Raw genomic sequence first — 19539 nt, 5'->3', positions numbered from 1 at the left:
GCTGCTGCTTTAAATAGAAAACATAATTATGAGCTAAAGATAAGCAAATATATCATATATCTTATAAATGTATAGTGACCCAGAGGGGAGCCAGACATGTGACGTCATCATGCATGCTGGTGGGAGACATTGCAGTGCTTCCTGATACAGAGATGTAATCATTTTATGTGGCGCTGTAAGTGTAATTTGTTAAATAATTAGCAGCAGTTTTTATCTACAACTACACACTAAGAGTTGCCCCCACCGTGTTTATTTCTTCTGTTGAATGCATTAATTTAGAAGCCACTGCCGAGTTGCCATGATCTGAGGATTTGTAGCTGTGGGGTAGCAAGGCGAGGCGCAGTTTGATTTCCTTTTGAAATAATCCCGTGGGTAGGGAGTTTGTGTTAACTCTCAGAGTGACTTTTTGGCACTATTTCTTCCATCTGCACCTGGTTGACGTTTATGGCACTGAAGATATTTTTCTTTTTTCGTTTATGTGCACTTTAAAATTGGGACTTTCACTGTTGGTGGTTAATTTCACTTTTATCACTTGTGGCAGTACGGATCCCTGTCCTAGTGGTTGTCGCCCTGGATTCTCAAATAGGCAGGTTGAGAGGCTCCAGGAGGATTATTTAATTTGGAGGAAACTGTTTTATTAGTTTCCTCTGTGGTTGGTAAAATCCAGTTGGGGACCTGGAGCCTGGAGATTTCATGATCATGAGATAATTTCATGAGATTTTGGTGGGATGGAATCTCCAATCCTGGGACCAGGTTTTGGGAACAGTCAGGAGTCTGGCTTGTTGATTGTGCAGCTGGGCTTATAGCAGAGCCAGGACCAGGGTTCTGGGCTCCACCCTCCTGAGGAGTCCAGGCGTGCAAGGGAGAAGTGTGCCTGTTGTCACAGGACAGTCTGACAGAGCAAAATATTTTACAGCGCACACATACAAGAATGACATTTCCTGCAGGGCTAGTTAAAAACACCTGAACATATTCAAAAAAATACGGGGGTTTGGTCACACTATATGGTCATATAGTGCTAAGCCCACTTACTGCGACAAAGTACCCCGAATTAGTGGGTCCTACACTAGTAATAGAATGGAAGATCCTTTTGTCTCAACCATGGGAGCTGAACTCCTCTATGTGGGAGAACTGAAGGGGATACATCCTAAACACTGATGGCCACTAATAAGAGGTAATGAGGAGGGGGAGGGGTGCTCCATTCGGGGTACTTTGTCGCAGTAAGTGGGCTTAGCAGTATATGACCATATAGTGTGACCAAACCCCCTTATTTTTTTGAATATGTTCAGGTGTTTTTAACTAGCCCTGCAGGAAATGTCATTCTTGTATGTGTGCGCTGTAAAATATTTTGTACTGTTTGTAGGTCTTATAGCAGCACAGTTACAGGGTCAAGAGGACCAAGGTCAACGCCTGAACAACAGTGCTGACCAGAGAGCCAAGTGGCTCGGTATTTTCCATTTGTTATTTCATTATTGCTTTGAAGTTGAAACCCCTGCGTGGGAATCCTGGATGGACTGTTTTTTCTTTTACTTCAATAAACATGGGCCAAAAACACGGGTCCTTTAACTGCATATCTGGCGTAGACTCAGCTCACTGGTAAGATCTACATTGAAGCTAAATAACCCCCAATTTTAGTGGTTAATTGGTTAAGTGTAATGGCGGTGATCTGAGATCTTTATCGGGACTGCGATATTGTGGCAGACAGATCGGACACTTTTTGACACATTTTTGGGACCATTGATTACTGTATAAATGACACTGGCAGTGAAGGTTTTAACACTAGGGGCGATCAAGGGGTTAACCGTGTTCCCTGTGTGTGTTTCTAACTGTAGGAGGGGTGGAACTGACTAGGGGAAGAGAGAGATACTTAGAGAGATACATGTATGAACACACGATCTGTCTCATCTCCCCTGAGAACCGGGAATGAATGTAATCTGTAATGAGCAATCGCGGGTGCCCGATGGACATCGTGCCCACCGGGCACTCGCATCGGCTCCAGGGACATGCTTCAGGAGTGCACACGCCGCCGGAGGCGTCTTAAAGAGCCGACGTACAGCTATGACGGCTCGCGCAGGGGAGCCAACCTTCTGCAGTATAACTGTGGTAGCTGCTCCGGAAGCGGTTAATAAAATGGTGTTTGTTTCAACTAACTCCAGCACCCTGTTCTGTGCTTCTTTCCATACAGAGTTTCAATGTAACAGACATGTCTAGAATATTTTTAAATAATTTCTCTCATATTTCCTTAAGTAAAATTTAGTAGATCAGCATCATCGTAGTAGGATTAAGCATGACTTGTGTTCTTGTAATGTCTCTCCTAGGTACGTAGATAGAGTAATTGATCTACTACGGCAGAGGCTTAATCAAGCAGAACTCTTGGAGAAGAAGAGAGAAGCATGGCTGGAGAGGGGAAAGTCTGCTCAGGAGGAGAGGGAAAGCCTGGAGCCTAAGCTACAAGTCCTTCAGGAGAGAAGCCGTGAACTCCAGAAGCAGGTAAATTCTGGGACAGATTATCATGGTGTTAAGGGATAACCAGAAGTTTACAAGGTGTGGCAATAAAGATTCTGATATGAATTACTGCTTTCATGTGCCTCAATTTTGTTGCAGATTGAAGCAGAAATCTCGTGGAAGTATAACAACCGACCTGTGAAAGTAATTGGGACTGGACTTTGACCTTTTGTCTTGTGACTTCATGATTGGTTCATACATTAAAACATCTTGTTTTTATGGAGTCTCTTATGCTGAATCTCCTGTCTTTATAGTGCTGTCCCTCGAAATCCACAATGCACCCCCTTTATCTCTCCATCCTGAGGATGACACATTCCATCTCCATCCCCACTTCTTCATATTACCGCAGTGCGAGATGTGCACCTTTCCCCTCTTCTTGGCTTTCTAATTACATCCCATCAGAATGACGAGTGACCTGTCACTGCTCATTATTCTGGCTGCTCGTTATCTCAGTGCTTAGGGGGGAGCAGCACCCTCCAGCTGGACATTGAGTGATGGCATCTATTAATCAGCAGGCTCACAGAGCAATACCTGTAACCACAGCTTGCTACAGAGCGTGCAACTCTGCCAGGAGGCAGGATGCCATGGTTTGTCAGGTTCTGAGTGGCTGGAATAAAAGAACAACACTGCAAGATTTGCCTGAAAAGTTGATAAGGGAGCATCACCTTGTGGGTCTGTGACTGAACACTTCTGGCTATTGTGACACTTTGCACTACCGCTGATAATGGGTTAGGACAGACATTATTGCCTGGCTTAGATAGAAAAAGAAACATTGATTGTGACTGCGTGAGCTTTAAAATATTTGCAGAGAGAGTTTTTTTTTCTGTATATAAATGTACTACACATGCCCCACGATAAGGTAAAGATAAAATGTCTTCACCTTCAGAAGGTGACCCTTAAATGTTGGCTCCTAAACCTAATAAATTTGTTATCTTTAACTTTTACTCTTATAGTGCCATCAGTCCTTTACAATTGAATGTAATTCAGGACTGATTTCCCGTTGTAATCTTTCTACGGACTGCAGTTATTTCTTAACAGTCAGATTCAGGCTTCTAGGTAAGGTAAGAACACGTTAATTGGGCATTCAGTGTGCCCTCAGTGGAAATACAGCATGGTTATACGTACATTTACATGAGAACTACATTTGGACATCTGGCTGGGTATTTTCTTTAATCTCATGGGATGTCTTCTCCCAGTCTGGTAAAGTAAACTTGATGTTACAGCAGGCACACAGGTTCCAGAATGCCACAGGAGCACAGAAACCAGGAGCATGCAATTAAGGACATCTCAATTTCAAGTCTGAATTTCAATTGTGGTCCTCCCCCTCCTGCTGAGAATGAATAGAGATCATCGAGAGCAGCCATGAACCAATCAGATGCCTGCTGTTTTCAAGGGCAGGTTACTAAATGAATGAAGACAGTGTAGTTTGTTTCTGACATTAACACATGAATGAAGACAGTGTAGTTTGTTTCTGACATTAACACTGGCAGTCTTGCTGGAAGATGTAATCCTTGTTTATATCTGATCCAAATTTTCAAAAATAGTACTTTTCCAATTCTATTTGTATCATAATGTTCCCGATACTTCCAATAATTCCAAAATACATCTTTCACATTTTTTTTATGTAAAACAATGGAAAAGACTGCATACCTAAGTTATTAGATCAAATCTTGCGCAATGACTGCACCTGCCAGGCACATTCAGGGCATTACTTGTGCCAAGGTTAGCGCAAATTACTTAAAAAAAAAAAAAAAAAAAAAAAAAAAGTTTAAAGAATAAGTTCACCTTTTTGTACAAAAAATAATAAATGCAGCTATTTTATTTTTGCATGTAAAAAAAAAGGTCCATTTATTATTTTTTTGTAGTAGAGTCCTGTAAAGCATTGCACCAGCGATCAGGAGATTGCTGATGCCATGCGGGTCTCCTGCACACTGTTAATGTATCGGCTTACCTGTACATTCCGTACGGGTAAGCCCATATTCGATGACAGGAAGAGTCAGTGAACTTCCACAGTGCCATGGTAATTCATTAAGAACTACAAGCCGACAGCCACTAAGGCTGTTGGGACTTGTAGTTCATTCATACACAGAGCTCTGTGTATGCCCCGCATGGCTGCTTTCAAAAACTGACCGTTAGTATGGGGAACTTCTCCGCGTATTGCTGCGGCGGTGGGGGGGGGTGTGGTACCATCAGGCGGCGGTTGCAGCGCTGGGAACGTGTTACATGTTCCCAATGGTCATATCCTTTAACCAATTTTAAAAACTCATTTTTATTCTAGCGTCTAGGCATCAATACAATCCAACGTTCCAATCAGATAGTACAGTGTTTCACAACTCCAGTCCTCAAGACGCCCCAACAGGTCATGTTTTCAGGCTTCCCATTATTTTGCACAGGAGATTTGATCAGTTTCACTGCCTTAGTAATTACCACAGCCGTTTCATCTGAGGGAAATCCTGAAAACATGACCTGTTGGGGTGCCTTGAGGACTGGAGTTGAGAAACACTGAGATAATATATGATATATCAGTACAATCACTCCTATAACATTGAGGCATTGTTTTGGGCCTTCTGACCCCTTCTCATACACCATCATTCAGAATAGTACATTTGATCAATACATCATCAGCTGATGCATATTGGTGTTGTGATCACATGATAATATCCTGATTGGTGAGGTGATTGAAAGGTAGAAAGTCATGTTTTCTCTCCAGATATGCTCACCCGAGACGTTTTTGATTGGCTGGCGCCTTTGTGCCCACTGCTCTTTGATTGGGTTTATGTGTGATAGATTACAGTATAAAGTGCACATTGTGGTGTTTGAATGGTTTTAGAAAAGGTCAGTCTGGCCCAAAAATTGCACTGTAATTTTACAGGGATCATTGTTCTGAAATACCTTATACGCTGCTATCTGAAGTTTTAGATCATCTAAATTGTATTGATGCCTAGTAGCTGGAATAAAAGTGCCACTAAATAGCTTTGGTTTGATATTTTAAGTGCATAATTAGTCTAAATAAAACCACCTATTGACAGTATTCTTATTTCTGAAGGACACGTGTTTTTTGATTGCTCGCATACACCATGTATAGTGCGTACCTGTCTGCTGGAAGCACCCATCAAGCATATGTCCAAGATCTGTATAGAAAGCCATAGAAACTGTCTTACTGAATTTCATAATTGATGGATTGTGTGTCTGAGGAGATACTGGTTTTTGGTCTTGCATTGTCCATTTCCCTCGCCCTGCACTTTTTTAGTTTACGTACATGTCAGTTTTTCAACTTCTAGACCTGTGAAAAATTAACATTTTCAGAATTCCAGACCTGTGCTGTTCATTTATTCTTTGTAACAACACCAACCAGCCAACAACCCTCTTATAGCTTCAACACTACTGCATTTCATTGATCATTTATTGATATTAAACAAATGCCACTTCTGCAAAGTGTGTGTCCATTCACTAATATGGGTTACCTACATCAGCGGTCCCCAACCTTTTTGGCACCAGGGACCAGTTTCACGGCAGCTGGAGTCTGTCCTCAGCCTCTCTTTACAACACAGTCCCTCCTTTATATCCTCTGTCCTCAGTTCCTCTTCACATCACAGCCCCACCTTTCATCAAACAGGGTTTTATTAGGCAAAGATGATGCATATAAATACATAGTATTACCAATATGTATATATATATACATAAAAAGCGTATTAAACAAGGACAGTATACATTGTTAATATAATCAACATTAGAGGTAGTATATGTTAATGTAGAAATAAATGTATACCACCATGAACTACTATCATCATAATGTGTAATATTATCTCCCTCCCACACCCACCCCCCCCCCCCCCGTTGAACGTATTTGATTTAATTGTATTTTATTTTAGTACGCGTGCTATGTATGTGCATAATGTGACACTGTTATATACCTTTAAGTCTATAGGGGATATATTGTGTTTAGTATAGACATGACCATTTTGGGGGAACAACAAGAACCATGGTATCTTTTGGTTTATACTTTCTCTGTATGTATCTGGAATAGAGTTTTAGGTACAGAGATCCGTATGTTGTATTACTGAGCGAGTTTATGGTTAAGTGCAAGTTTCAGGTTCTTGCAACCATCGATCCCAGATTTTGTTGTATTTTGTCGGACATCCTCTATTAATATAAATATGTTTTTTGTATGGCAAGGTAGTGTTAACTTCTATTTTCCACTCCGTCACACTGGGAGGGGATGGTCTCATCCACTTTCTTGCAATAATTTTTCTGACGGAGAATAGAGTCTCATGTAGGAATACCTTGGTGAATTTGTCAACTGTGTCTGGAAATATCCCTAGGAGACATTGTTTTGGATCTAATGCTATTGGGGAGCCCATGGTGTCGTGTAAGAAAGTTATGACCTGTTTCCATAGTTGTTGTATCTTGGGGCATGTCCATATTAGATGAAAGAACGTACCTGTTTCTTGGTCACACATCGGGCATAGAGTGGACTGATTACGCTTATATCTGGCTACTCGAATTGGGGTGAGGTATGTTCTATGTGTTATGTAAATCTGGGAGAGTCTGTCCGAGAGTTTTGGTGATACTGCTTTGCATGTCTCGAGGGCTTCCTCCCACTCCTCATTTTCCATCAGGCCCACCTCTCTCTCCCATCGAGGCTTCAAATCAAACGCTATTTTTGACGAGGTGGGAGTTAGAAGCATATTATAAAATGTGGATATTAGTCCACGCGGGTCTGTACTTTTAACAATAGCCATAACAGGATGGAGAGCAGGAGGAGCCTCAGCCTGTAAGAATTGTGTTTGGGTTGCATGTCTTACTTGCAGGTATCTGAAAAACATGAAGTGTGGAAGAGAAAATTCCTCTTTGAGTATATCGTAGGTTTTGAGAGTTCCATTGAACAGCAGATGATGTATATAATAAATTCCCCTAGACTCCCACAGCTCCGAGTCCGGTATGTTAATGAATTCTGACATATCTCTATTGTGCCATATCGGTGTATGATCATGCAGTCTTGGTATTTCTAATTTGGTGGAGGCAAGGTCCCAAATACGTCTATAATGGTATAATAAGGACTTCTTGTCTCCCCCCACCTCAGTATTCCTGGATCCCGCCGATATTGTGTACAGAGAGTCACCTGTGAGTTGCACACTTTTGGAGCAAAGAAGGGTCAGGAAGCGTACGTTGTCTGTCTTGTCTATGTGGAATAGTTGTGATAATTGTGATGCAATGTAATAGAGGTTCAGATCCGGTAGGGCCATTCCCCCCATGTCTGTCGGGTTTTTAAGCGCTGACCATGCGATTTTATGTCTGCTAGTCCCCCACACAAAGGGTTTGAGTAAAGCTTCAAGAGATTTAAAGTGTTTTAATGGGAGATAGATTGGGGTGTGCCACAATATGTAGAGGATTTTTGGGAGAAGGACCATTTTTATCAGATTTATGCGACCCCATACACCTAGTGGTAGGCGGGCCCAAGTGCGTATTTTGGTTTTGACTAGTGAAAAGAGGGGTTCAATGTTAAGGGGAATATAATCAGCCGGATCTCTGGAGATATGGATTCCCAGGTATTTGATTGTGTCTGCTCTTTTTAGTGGGGTATCTGTCCATGATTCAGATGGTGGGAAACTGTCTATAGGTAGTATCTGAGACTTTTCCCAGTTCATCTTTAAACCGGAAAACGTTCCAAAATGCTCGATCAACTGTAGTGCTTTTTGAAGGGATGGGCCTGAGTCAGCGAGGTATAATAGGGTATCGTCCGCATATAAACTAATTTTTTCAGTTAAGGTTCCCATTTGTAAACCCACAATCTCGGGGTCCACACGGATCGACACAGCCAGAGGCTCCGCAGCTAAGGCATAGAGAAGTGGGGAAAGAGGGCAGCCCTGTCTCGTGCCTCGACTGAGGTCAAACTCTTGAGACGGCCATCCGTTCGCCACCACTCTAGCTGTGGGGTTTTGATAAAGCAGTTTGATCCACTTAAGGAATCTGGGGCCAAAGCCATATCTTCCCAAGCATTGCCATAAGTATCCCCACTCCACGGAGTCGAATGCCCTGGCCGTGTCAAGCGTCACAATCACCCGGGATCCTACATTTTCATGTGTGGCCTGTAAATTTATGAACAATTTTCGTAGGTTGAACGAAGTGTTACGACCAGGCATGAACCCCGCCTGATCCGTATGTATCAGAGAGAGAATGACCTGATTGAGTCGGAGGGAGAGTACCTTGGCTAGTATCTTGATATCTACTTGTAATAGGGAGATTGGGCGGTAGGATTCGGGGTATCCTGGATCTTTTCCCGGTTTGGGTATGAGGACTATTGTTGCCTCTCTCATAGAAGCGGGGAGTGTAAATGTCTCGAATAGGTGATTATATAAAGTTAGAAGTTTTGGGATCAAAAAATCGCCGAATTGGGAGTAAAATTCTATAGGTAGGCCGTCCGAGCCCGGGGATTTGGACCTGGCAAATCCAGCAATAGCCAACGCTATTTCTTCCTCAGTGAGTGGTGCCTCAAGGAGGTCAACCTGGTCTTTTGTTAACTGGGGGAATGTCGTCTCCTCCAAAAAGGAGTTCATTGGGCCCTTATCCTCAGGACTTTTTGAGGTGTAGAGGTCAATAAAAAAATCCCTGAACATAGAGGTTACTGTGAGGGGATTAGTGATGGATTCACCGCCAGGACCGTGTAAAGATATTACCACAGGGGGTCTATCTTCACTGTGTACCAGGTATGCTAGGAGCTTACCAGCCTTTTCCCCGTGCTCAAACAGCTTTTGTTTAGCAAAGAACATTTTGTGTCTTTCTTTCCCATATTGGAGTTGGGCTACTACTCTGGCCTGGAGTTTAAGTAAGTCTGCATTTGCGGGAGAGGGATCATCTATATAGTTTTGTTCGGATTGAGATAGTACCGCTATCGCTCTATCAAGCTCTCTAGAGGAATCTGTTTTAATTCTGTTAATGCGGGTTGAGAGTATCATGCGAACATGAGATTTAAAAGACTCCCAGATTGTTGTTAGGGAAGCTGAGCGGTCGTTGTTCCTGAAGAACAACTTCCATTCATTCATAAGTTCATCATCCTCAGGGAGTAGTGAGAGCCAGAACGGGTTTAATCGCCAATTCCGCTTTGGTTTGTCAGTGGGCACGCTTAGTGTAATCCAGTATGGGCTATGGTCAGACAACAGCCTGGGAGAGAAAGCCGTCTCTAGTAGTCGGGGTGTAAGACTTTGTGATAACAGTATCATGTCAATTCTAGACATAGAGCCGTGGGAGGAAGAGAAACAAGAGAATAATTGTTTGTGTGGGTATTTGTATCTCCAAGAATCCACAAGATGAAAGGAGGAAATTAGCTTGGCAAATTTGGTTTCTCTGTTGGTTATTGGTTGTGGATTCGAGGGTTGAAGTCTATCTACCGAGGGGTTTAGTGTGGTGTTAAAATCCCCCAGCCAGACCGCCTGGACTGTGGGGTGTTTGGTCATGAATGTGAAGCCCTCTAAGATTATGGGTATGGAGAATGGGGGGGGTACATAGAAAGCCAAAATAAGGAAAGGTTCCCCATACAGCTTGACAGATAAAAAGACATACCGTCCCTGCGGGTCTGTAGAAACCTCTATAAGTTCAAATTGTACCGATTTGGCCACTAAAACTGATACTCCACGTGCGTGTGATGTGTAGGTTGAATGAAATGTCCATCCGACCCATGGTCGGCGAAGAGCCATTTGCAATCTCCCTTCCACATGAGTTTCCACTAAGACTAAGATGTCAGCGTGTTGTTTTTTAAGGAACGTGAGGGCCGCCGAGCGTTTTATCTTCTCACGCAGGCCCCGCACATTCCAGGTAAGAAACTTTAGAGTCCCCATGTGTTCTCTTCTATACAGCAACGTATTTCAGCCATCATATATGCATCTAGATTTTTAGTTAGCCTTCTCAGATGTCTGTAATGTATATTTAGCGTGCATTGCACTAAGTATAACATAACGTTTAATGTCTGCAACAACAATGTCCAACTTTGGTTGGTGTACCATCTGGTTATGACACATATAAATCTGTTCAACGGTTGAACTATCCCCCCCACCACCCCCCACCCCGCCTTGCAACCTCCCCAACCGTTGCAGGCATCATCCCCAAACCAACTGAAAATCCCCAACAAGGAAATACAAAACTTTGCATGTTGAAGCCATAAACATGTGAGTAATTGGGGCCACCGCACAAGAGAGTGCTGACGGGTTACACTCCGTATTGGAGGAGCGGTATATAATTGTTCATTGCAGTGGTCCCCAATCCCACTAGCATATTCTCTGATGTCGAGTGGGGTAATGTCTCGCTGCACTTTGCAATAGAGGGGCAGGACTGTGCCCTCTCCGGGGCTCCGTCTTCTCAAAAAACATATTGAGCCACATCAGATGTCAGGGGAAAACAAATTAAAGTAAAAAATGTGGGTAAGAGAAAAAAATCAGTTTGTTGACTGTTTGGCTAAACTTGACTCTCGTAGTAAGGATACAACTCACAGTTCCTTGGCGGGTCTTCCATCTGGCTCACTAAGCGAGTAAATGGGCTAGTGCAAAGAATATTTAAATCTAGCAGTTTGATCTGTATATGTCCACTTCAGTGCACAGCGTATATCTGTTAATTTCTAATCAGGTCTGCAATAAGTGTCAGGAGTTGTATGCTGTATTGTTTGTGGTAAGTGGTAGCAAAAAAAAAGTACTTACAGCGGTATCAGTCTGCTCTCTCCGGTGCCCCCTGGCGTTCCAGCCAGGTTATCACCTCCTCGGGGTCCTCAAAAAAGTGAACTCTGCCATCTTGCTCTACTCGGAGTCGGGCTGGAAATAGCATGGCATATTTAATTTGCTTTGATCTCAGCCTGCGTTTGGCTTCTGTGAACCCTTGTCTGCGGCGCTGTACTTCTGTTGAGAAGTCAGGGAATATGGCGATTTTGCTGTTCCCTAGTTGAATGTTGCCTTTTTCTCGCGCCATTCTCAGGGCCGCATCCCGATCCTTATAATTAAGGAGCTTGGCTATAAAGGTGCGCGGGGGTGCTCCCTGCGGAGGCGGTCTGGCAGGCATTCGGTGGGCCCTTTCCACAGCTAGCATTGGGGAAAAAGCCTCTCTGCCATAGTGTGTGATGAGTAGCTGCTCCAGGAACGTGGTGGGGTCCTTTCCCTCAGCGCCTTCAGGGAGGCCGATTAATCGCAGGTTGCATCTCCTCAGTCTGTTCTCCATTTCGTCTTGCTTGGAGAACAGTTGCTGGATTTGGCGCTGTATACGTTCTGTCCCCTCTTGCAGGGGTGGGATGGCGTCTTCCACATTGCTGATTCGGTTTTCTGTAGTTTTAACCCGGTCCCGGAGTTTATGTAAATCTTGCCGGATCAAAGATATATCTACCTTTACCTCCTCTATCTGGGCTGTTAGTGAAGTTCTGCAGAATGTGATTGCCTCAAGAAGCCGATCCGTATCTCCCGCCGGGCGTTCCTCCTCAGGCTTTTCCGCTGTATCATTTTCCTCCATCTCCTCTCCTTCCTGCCGGCGGTACTGAGCTAGTTTTGCCGCCGTCGCTGCTTTCTGAGCCTTTGTGGGAGACATCTTGATTGGATTCTTCAGCGGTCACAAAAGGAAAACTACTAGGCTTGTTTAGAGGGGTCTGCGGGTATAGGATGAGATAAAGTCAGCAGTAATGGGCAGCTCTTCTCAGGAATGCGTCCTATTTCTCTATCAGGCCACGTCCTCAGGATAAACCGCCCTTATAGGGGGATAGCAGGGCTGTAGTCTATGTGTACTGCACAGGTATAGGGGGCAGGTGTGCCAAGATGGCCGCCGGTCAACACATGTAGGCCCAGGCCGCCAGCTAGGCCGTTTGTGGGTGTCAGTTTCTCTGGGCCTCAGATGGGTGAGCAGGCTAGGAGAAGGAGGGATGGACACAGTGCAGCTCCTTCAGGGAGTTATTTGGCCGCCAGGTACCTGCGTTGTGTGGCTGGATCCAAGCAGGGCCGAGATTAGGGTGTACCAAGATGGCCGCGGTCTCCGGTTGTAGGCCGAAGCCGCGGTCTCAATTAGTTGTCCACCCGCCGAGCGGGAGATCGCCGCTCCGTTCGGGCCGCCGTGCGTCCCCCTCCTTCAGGAGTTAGGGCCAGCTGTCCCAGGTGTCCCAGAGAGGCAGTCCAGCCAGTTGGTCAGTGGAAAGATCCAGGATTACTGATTTTACAGGAGTAGTGGACGGAGCTCAGGGTCCACACGTCCTACTCCATGCAGTGCTAGGCCACGCCCCCCACAGCCCCACCTTTACATCAGAGTGCCCTTTACAGTACAGTCCACTTTACATTAATGTAAGGGGGGACTGTGATGTAAAGCAGGGGCACTGTAATGTCAATGGGAACTGATGTAAAGGGGACTGCACTGTAATAATTACAGTGCCCCTTTACAGTGCAGTGCCCTTTTATTTTACAGTGCCCCTAGCAATCACAGCCTCCTCCATCACAGTGCCCCTACAGTCTTGCCCATCACAGTGCCCCTGAAGTCTGCCCATTATAGTGCTCTTGCAGTCTGCCCCCCCTTTCCTCTCTAACGTATCTGCCTCCCCTGCACAGAACTCCTTCCGAAATTTTAGCAGGGCAGAGGCTGTGACCTATCCGTGTCCTCTCCCGGCTTCCCCACCCACCCAACGATGTCATCCTATCAGCAGGGCAGGGGACGGAAGAAGCTCTCCATTCTGATCTGCAGCTCCTCCCACACCCTGCCCTGCTGATTGGATGACATAGCCAGGTCGGCGGAGGAGCTGGGAGAGGACACACAGGCATGGCCGCACAGCAGGTGGCGAGCGGCCCGACCACGGTTGCCACTCTTCTCCTGCTATGCGGCCTGGGGATTGGGGACCCCTGGCCTACATGCAGCTCAGTGCTAGGACTAAAAAGTAATCAAAGAGCTCTTTGCTTGTACGGGACTCAGTGCCTGTGTGACTGAGTAAAGAGATACCAAGTATTTCAACCATCAAAATTGCATGCGCCCGAAAATGAGAACAAATTATGATATCCAAAATTGTACATAACCCTTTAAAAACATTTACAACTCATCAATTCAGCAATTACTATTTGGCAAAGAGAAAATATGTCTGTCTGTTTGTCCTAGGTGTATGTATGTTTATGCATTTGTGGGGTTGGGAGTTCTTTAAAACATTTTTTTTTACTTTTATATAAATGTTTTTTTTCTAATAACCCCCAAACATGCATCGTTTAGGAGATATTCACCCTACATGCAGCCAGTGACATCACTGACACATGCGCTCTGAAGGTGCGGCATACCTTGCCGGAACTTTAGAGCTTCGTGCTGGAACCGAGGGCTCCCGTGCCCACTAGAGATGTCATCACAGCCGCCGCTTGAGGGCTTTGTTCGAAGGCAAGTATTCCGTAATGTCCTAGTATGCAATGCATACTAGCACATTCTACAATTGCCTTACAGATGTGTTTTTTTTTTTTTACTAGCCGTGGTTTACAACTGATTTAACTGCTTTTAATCTGTCTTTTTTTTCCTTACCAGAAATAGGCTAACAAGCCACTGTGTGAATGCATTGTAAAGTGAGAGGTTCTCTTTTTAAGAACAAAGCCCTTCCAGGTTCGCTCTCCGTACAGTGGATCTGGAAACAAATGGGATATGGGCCATGAAGAATTGATTGTGTGTCTTTACAGCTTCCCAGGTCACGTCTTCAATATAGCCAATAGCTCACTGAGCAATTTTAAAACAAGCCTTCAACTGCTTTTGGAGCCACAACTTTTCTTTAAATAGAAACTCAAAAATTCCGCTAGTGGTGGGACTTTTCAAGTATATGGAGAGTTAAATTCATAAAAAAACTAATTTTATTAATACATTACTGGATAAAAAAAAACACGAAAGCAATGTGTACATGGTATGAACAACTATTAATTCACCAACTGTAATGATGAACCAGTATAGCTTCCTCCACCCAACCCGTTTCAGAGAATACAGTGAGAGCAAAAAGTATTTGCTCCCCTGCTGATTTTGTAAATTTGCCCACCGACAAAGAAATGATCCGTCTATAATTTTTATGGAAGGTTTATTTCAACAGTGAGAGACAGAATAACAAAAATATCCAGAAAAATGCATTTCAACAAAGTTATAAATTTGATTTGCATTTTAATGAGTGAAATGAGTATTTGACCTCTTCGCAAAAACTTTTGATTGGTGAGTATAGCCTCAGATACAAGAATATAGTATAACAGATAAAGGTGCCATCATCCAGGTTTAGAATGAAAAAATGGAGGAGTGGAGGTGCGGAGGCAGTTGCCACCACTTACCTGCTCGCACGTACACGCCTCAGAGGTGGGGGTGGGGGTGGGACTATCTTGGCACTTGATAATTAATCACAATTAAATTAAAAAATACACAAATTTTAATGAGTCTAATACAAAAATACAAGGATTTACAGACAATAATAAAAACAAAAGTTGGTATACACCACAATTAACAAATTACTCACGGGTGTCCCCGTAGAGTTTCTGTTGGGGGGGTATACATGAAATTCCTCAACCAGTTTTGCAGTAAAAACCGCTTCTTCAGGAGGGATGGTCCACTCAGACGGGGTCAGTAAAACGACAGGACCCAAAACAATTCCCCCCACGGCGGACACGGGGCATTGTAGAAACAGAATCAGATATATAGTAAGCCAATTGTGATTGCATGGGCTGTGTATATAGATCGAAATACGGTATATACCGATAGTAGTAGTAGTTTGTTGCCTTGGCCTTTGAGCCATTGTCATTCTGGAATACCCTTCCACAACCCATTTTCAATGCCCTGGCTGAGGGAAGGAGGTTCTCACCCAAAATTTGACGGTACATGGCCCCATTTATTGTCCCTTTGATCCAGTGAAGTTGTCCTGTCCCCTTAGCAGAACCCCCCCCCCCCCAAGCATAATGTTTCCACCTCCATGTTTGACGGTGGGAATAATGTTCTTGGGGTCATAGGCAGCATTCCCCTTCCTCCTCCAAACACGGCGAGTTGAGTTGATGCCATAGAGCTCGATTTTGGTCTCATCTGACCACAACACTTTCACCCAGTTCTCCTTGGAATCATTTAGATGTTCATTAGCAAAACTTCAGACAGGCCTGTACATTATTATTATTATACAGGATTAATATAGCGCCAACAGTTTACTCAGCACTTTACAACATGAGGGCAGACAGTACACTTACAATACAAATCAATACAGGAGGGATCAGAGGGCCCGGCTCGTTAGAGCTTACAATCTAGAAGGGAGGGTCAAGTGGAAACATTGAAACAAGTGTAAACCAATGAGAAGGGAGTTGCAGTAGTCGAGGCGAGAGATGACCAGCGAGTGAATTAAGAGCTTTGTTGTGTCATTGGTTAGAAAGGGGCGTATTTTGGCGAAGTTGAGGCAGCAGGATTTGGACAGTGATTGGACGTGTTGCTTAAAGGAGAGTTCAGAGTCCAGGACTACACCTAGATCCTTGGCATGTGGGTATGGGCTTATAGTTGTGCCTTTGATTTTGACAGAGAGATCAGGGGAAGGGGCATATGGGGGAGGAAAAATTATAAGTTCGGTTTTGGATAGATTGAGTTTGAGGAAGTGGTGTGACATCCAGACTGATATATCTGATAGTAAATTAGTGATACGTGAGGAGACAGAGGGAGTGAGCTGAGGGGTAGAGAAACAGATTTGGGTGTCATCAGCGTAGAGGTGGTATTGGAAGCCATGGGAACAGAGCCTTGGGGGACCCCAACAGAGAAAGAAAGAGGAGAGGAGGAAGTAGAGTTGTAAGAAACGCTAAAGGTGCAGTTGGATAAGTAGGAAGAGAACCAGCGAAGAGTACAATCATGGAGACCAAAGGCATGGATTTTTTTTTAAGGAGGGGGTGGTCAACCCTATCAAAGGCAGCAGAGATGTCCAGGAGTAGGAGTACAGAATAGTGTCGATTGGTTTTGGCCATTAGTGGATCATCTGTTGGTTTTAGGAGTGCAGTTTCTGTGGAGTGTTGAGGACGAAATCCAGACTGAAGGGGATCAAGAAGGCCAGTATCAGCGAGGTGGACGCTCAGTCTGTTGTAGACCAGACGTTCGAGGAGTTTGGATAAGAAGGGGAGCAAAGAGATGGGGCGTAGGTTGTTAAGATTGGATGGGTCCAGTGAGGGCTTTTTAAGTATGGGTCTGACAAGTGCATATTTTAGAGAGTTGGGGAAGATGCCAGAAGAGAGGGAGAGATTGAAGATGTGGGTTAGAGAGTGTAGTATAGAGCCAGAGGGTGAACGTAGCATTTGTGAGGGAACAGGATCCAGATTGCAGGTGGTAAGGTGGACCTTACCAGGTAGTTTAGCAACCTCTTCTATAGTGGTGGGGTTGAAAGAGGGAAGTAATGATTGTGCCTGTGGGCATGAAGTGTAAAGCGTGGAGGGTATCGGAACAGTAGAGATCCCTTTTGTGAACTGTATCAATCTTCTGTTTGAAGTGATTGGCGATCTCCTGGGCAGTGAGTAAGTTGGCGGGTGGAGGACGAAGTAGAGAGTTGAAGGTAGAGAAGAGTTGACGGGGACGGGATGATAAGTTGCTAATGAGAGTGATAAAATAGGTCTGCTTGGCAGAGAGGAGGCTGGTATTGTATTTTTGGAGGGCGGATTTATATTGGTTGAAATCTCTCTGAGACTTAGTCTTACGCCACAGGTGCTCATGAACACGACTACGTTTTTTCAGACTTCTAGTATCATCTGTTTGCCAAGGTTGAAGGGGTCGGGGGGCCTGATTCTGTGTAGTGAGGGGGGCCAGTGAGGCTAGAAGTGAAGCATTGTAGACAGAAATGGCTAGGTTAGTGCAGGATAGGGGTGAGATTTTGTTGTAGAGGTTGTCGATAGAAGAGAAGGGTTGAGATGATGTAGGTTTCTGCGGGTAACTTTTAGGTGGTTGGAGGGAGAGGAGGTGGAGGAGAGGGAGAGAGTGAAACTAATAAGGTGGTGATCAGAAAGAGGGAATGGATAGTTAGAGAGGTTGTATGGAGTGCAAAGGTGAGAGAAAACGAGGTCAAGGGTATTGCCTTCGGAGTGAGTAGGAGCATGTATCCACTGCTTCAGGTCAAAGGAGGAGGTTAGGTTGAGAAGTTTGGAAGGGGCAGGAGTGTTCGTATTAATAGGGATGTTAAAGTCCCCGAGAATGATTGTGGGGATTTCAGAGGAAAGAAAGTAGGGTAGCCAGGCAGACACATGTGCTTTCTTGAGCAGGGGGACCTTGCAGGCGGTGCAGAATTTCAGTCCTTCACAGCGTAGTGTGTTAACAATTGTTTTCTTGGTGACTATGGTCCCAGCTGCCTTGAGATTATTGACAAGATTCTACCGTGTAGTTCTGGACTTTCCTCACTTGTCTCATGATCATTGAAACTCCACGAGGTGAGATCCTGCATGGAGCCCCAGACCGAGGGAGATTGACAGTTATTTTATGTTTCTTCCAATTACAAATAATCGCACCCTCTCACCAAGCTGCTTGGCAATGGTCTTGTAGCCCAATCCAGCCTTGTGTAGGTCTACAATCTTGTCCCTGACATCCTTGGACAGATCTTTGGTCTTGGCCATGGTGGAGAGATTGGAATCTAATTGATTGCTTCTGTGGACAGGTGTCTTTTATACAGGTAACAAGCTGAGATTGGGAGCACTCCCTTTAAGAGAGTACTCCTAATCTCAGCTCATTACCTGTATAGAAGACACCTGGGAGCCAGAAATCTTGCTGATTGAAAGGGGATCAAATACTTATTTCACTCATTAAAATGAAAATCAATGTATAACTTTTTTGAAATGCGTTTTTCTGGATATTTTTTTTGTTCTTCTGTCTCTCACTGTTAAAATAAACCTACCATTAAAATTATAGCCTGATTATTTCCTTGTCAGTGGGCAAACATACAAAATCAGCAGGGAGTCAAATACTTTTTTCCCCTCACTGTATACATCTCAATCAGGGGTATGAGAGGTATCATTTATAGTCAATCAAATGGTGTAATAAACATTCCATTTCTCCAATTAAAAGCAAAGCTTGATAAATCTGCTCGTCCATCCAGCCTTCGGAGTAATGTCATTGTTGTTAGAGAACAGATAGTGAGGGGCTTTCACCCATAGAAAGGAGACGGGTAACACTGAGGCCTTGAAGATTCAATCCTGCATCCAGAGAACAGTCCTGGGCAGTGACAACCAAAATGTAAAAGTAGACAAAGTGAGCCTCAATTTTATGGTAACACAACTGTAATCTGGCTCCAACTGTGGGAATGTCCAGCAGAGTGGGAGAGGGAATGTTCAGTAGTTCCACATTAAAATGGAACTACATTTAAAGCGGAAAAGTGAAACCTCTGCTCATGTGGTTATTCCGCCCCCAGCCCCCCCTCCCCTCCTACGGTGCCACCTTTTTCACAGGTACTTCCACTTCTGGGAGACTGCGCCGCGGTGCTGTCCCTTGGAAGTTCGGCCCCCTTCCTCTGCTGCAGGCCCAGTTAGAAAGTGCAGCTCGCGTCGCACATGCGCAGTAGGGAACCGGCTGTGAATCCAAAAGGCGTTCTGGATGCTTTTCTGCATACGTGTTTTTGACACATTTTCAATGTGTTCCAGTGCATTTTTGATGCATTCCAGTGCATTTTCCCCACTTTTTTTCTTCACCTTAACCACTTAAGGACCAGGCCTATTTTTCAAACTTGTTAAGTTAAAATCTTTTTTTTTTTTTTTTTTGCTAGAAAATTACTTTGAATCCCAAATATTTTTTTTTCAGACACCCTAGAGAATAAAATGGCGGTTGTTGCAATATTTCATGTCGCTCCGTATTTGCGCAGCGGTATTACAAACAGTAAAGTTAGCCCAATTTTTTTCTATAATGTGAAAGATAATGTTACGCCGAGTAAAGGAGGTCTTGTGCTAGAATTATTGCTCTCGTTCTAACAATCGCGGCGATACCTCACATGTGTGGTTTGAACACCATTTACATATGTGGGCATGACTTGCGTATGCGCGTGAGAATGACAGGACGGGGCGCTTTAAATTTTTTTTTCTTATTTTTTTATTTTTACAC

At 44.2% G+C, this 19539-nt stretch overlaps 1 protein-coding gene across 1 annotated transcript in view; it reads left to right on the top strand.

The window, feature by feature from the left end:
- The window catches only part of CDK5RAP3 (CDK5 regulatory subunit associated protein 3), a 74097-nt gene extending 70648 nt beyond the window's left edge, over positions 1-3449 (top strand). The window contains exons 13-14 of the mRNA XM_073608073.1: positions 2319-2490; positions 2605-3449. Of these exons, the coding sequence (XP_073464174.1) occupies positions 2319-2490; positions 2605-2670 (238 nt within the window). The 3' untranslated portion in view covers positions 2671-3449. The remainder of the gene's footprint in view (positions 1-2318; positions 2491-2604) is intronic.
- The last annotated feature ends 16090 nt before the right edge of the window (positions 3450-19539 follow it).

The sequence above is a fragment of the Aquarana catesbeiana genome, linkage group LG12, assembly GCF_042186555.1.
Source record: "Aquarana catesbeiana isolate 2022-GZ linkage group LG12, ASM4218655v1, whole genome shotgun sequence".
Taxonomy (NCBI): domain Eukaryota; kingdom Metazoa; phylum Chordata; class Amphibia; order Anura; family Ranidae; genus Aquarana; species Aquarana catesbeiana.
Note: the sequence above shows the minus strand (reverse complement) of the source record. Positions and strands in the feature narration are given on the sequence as shown.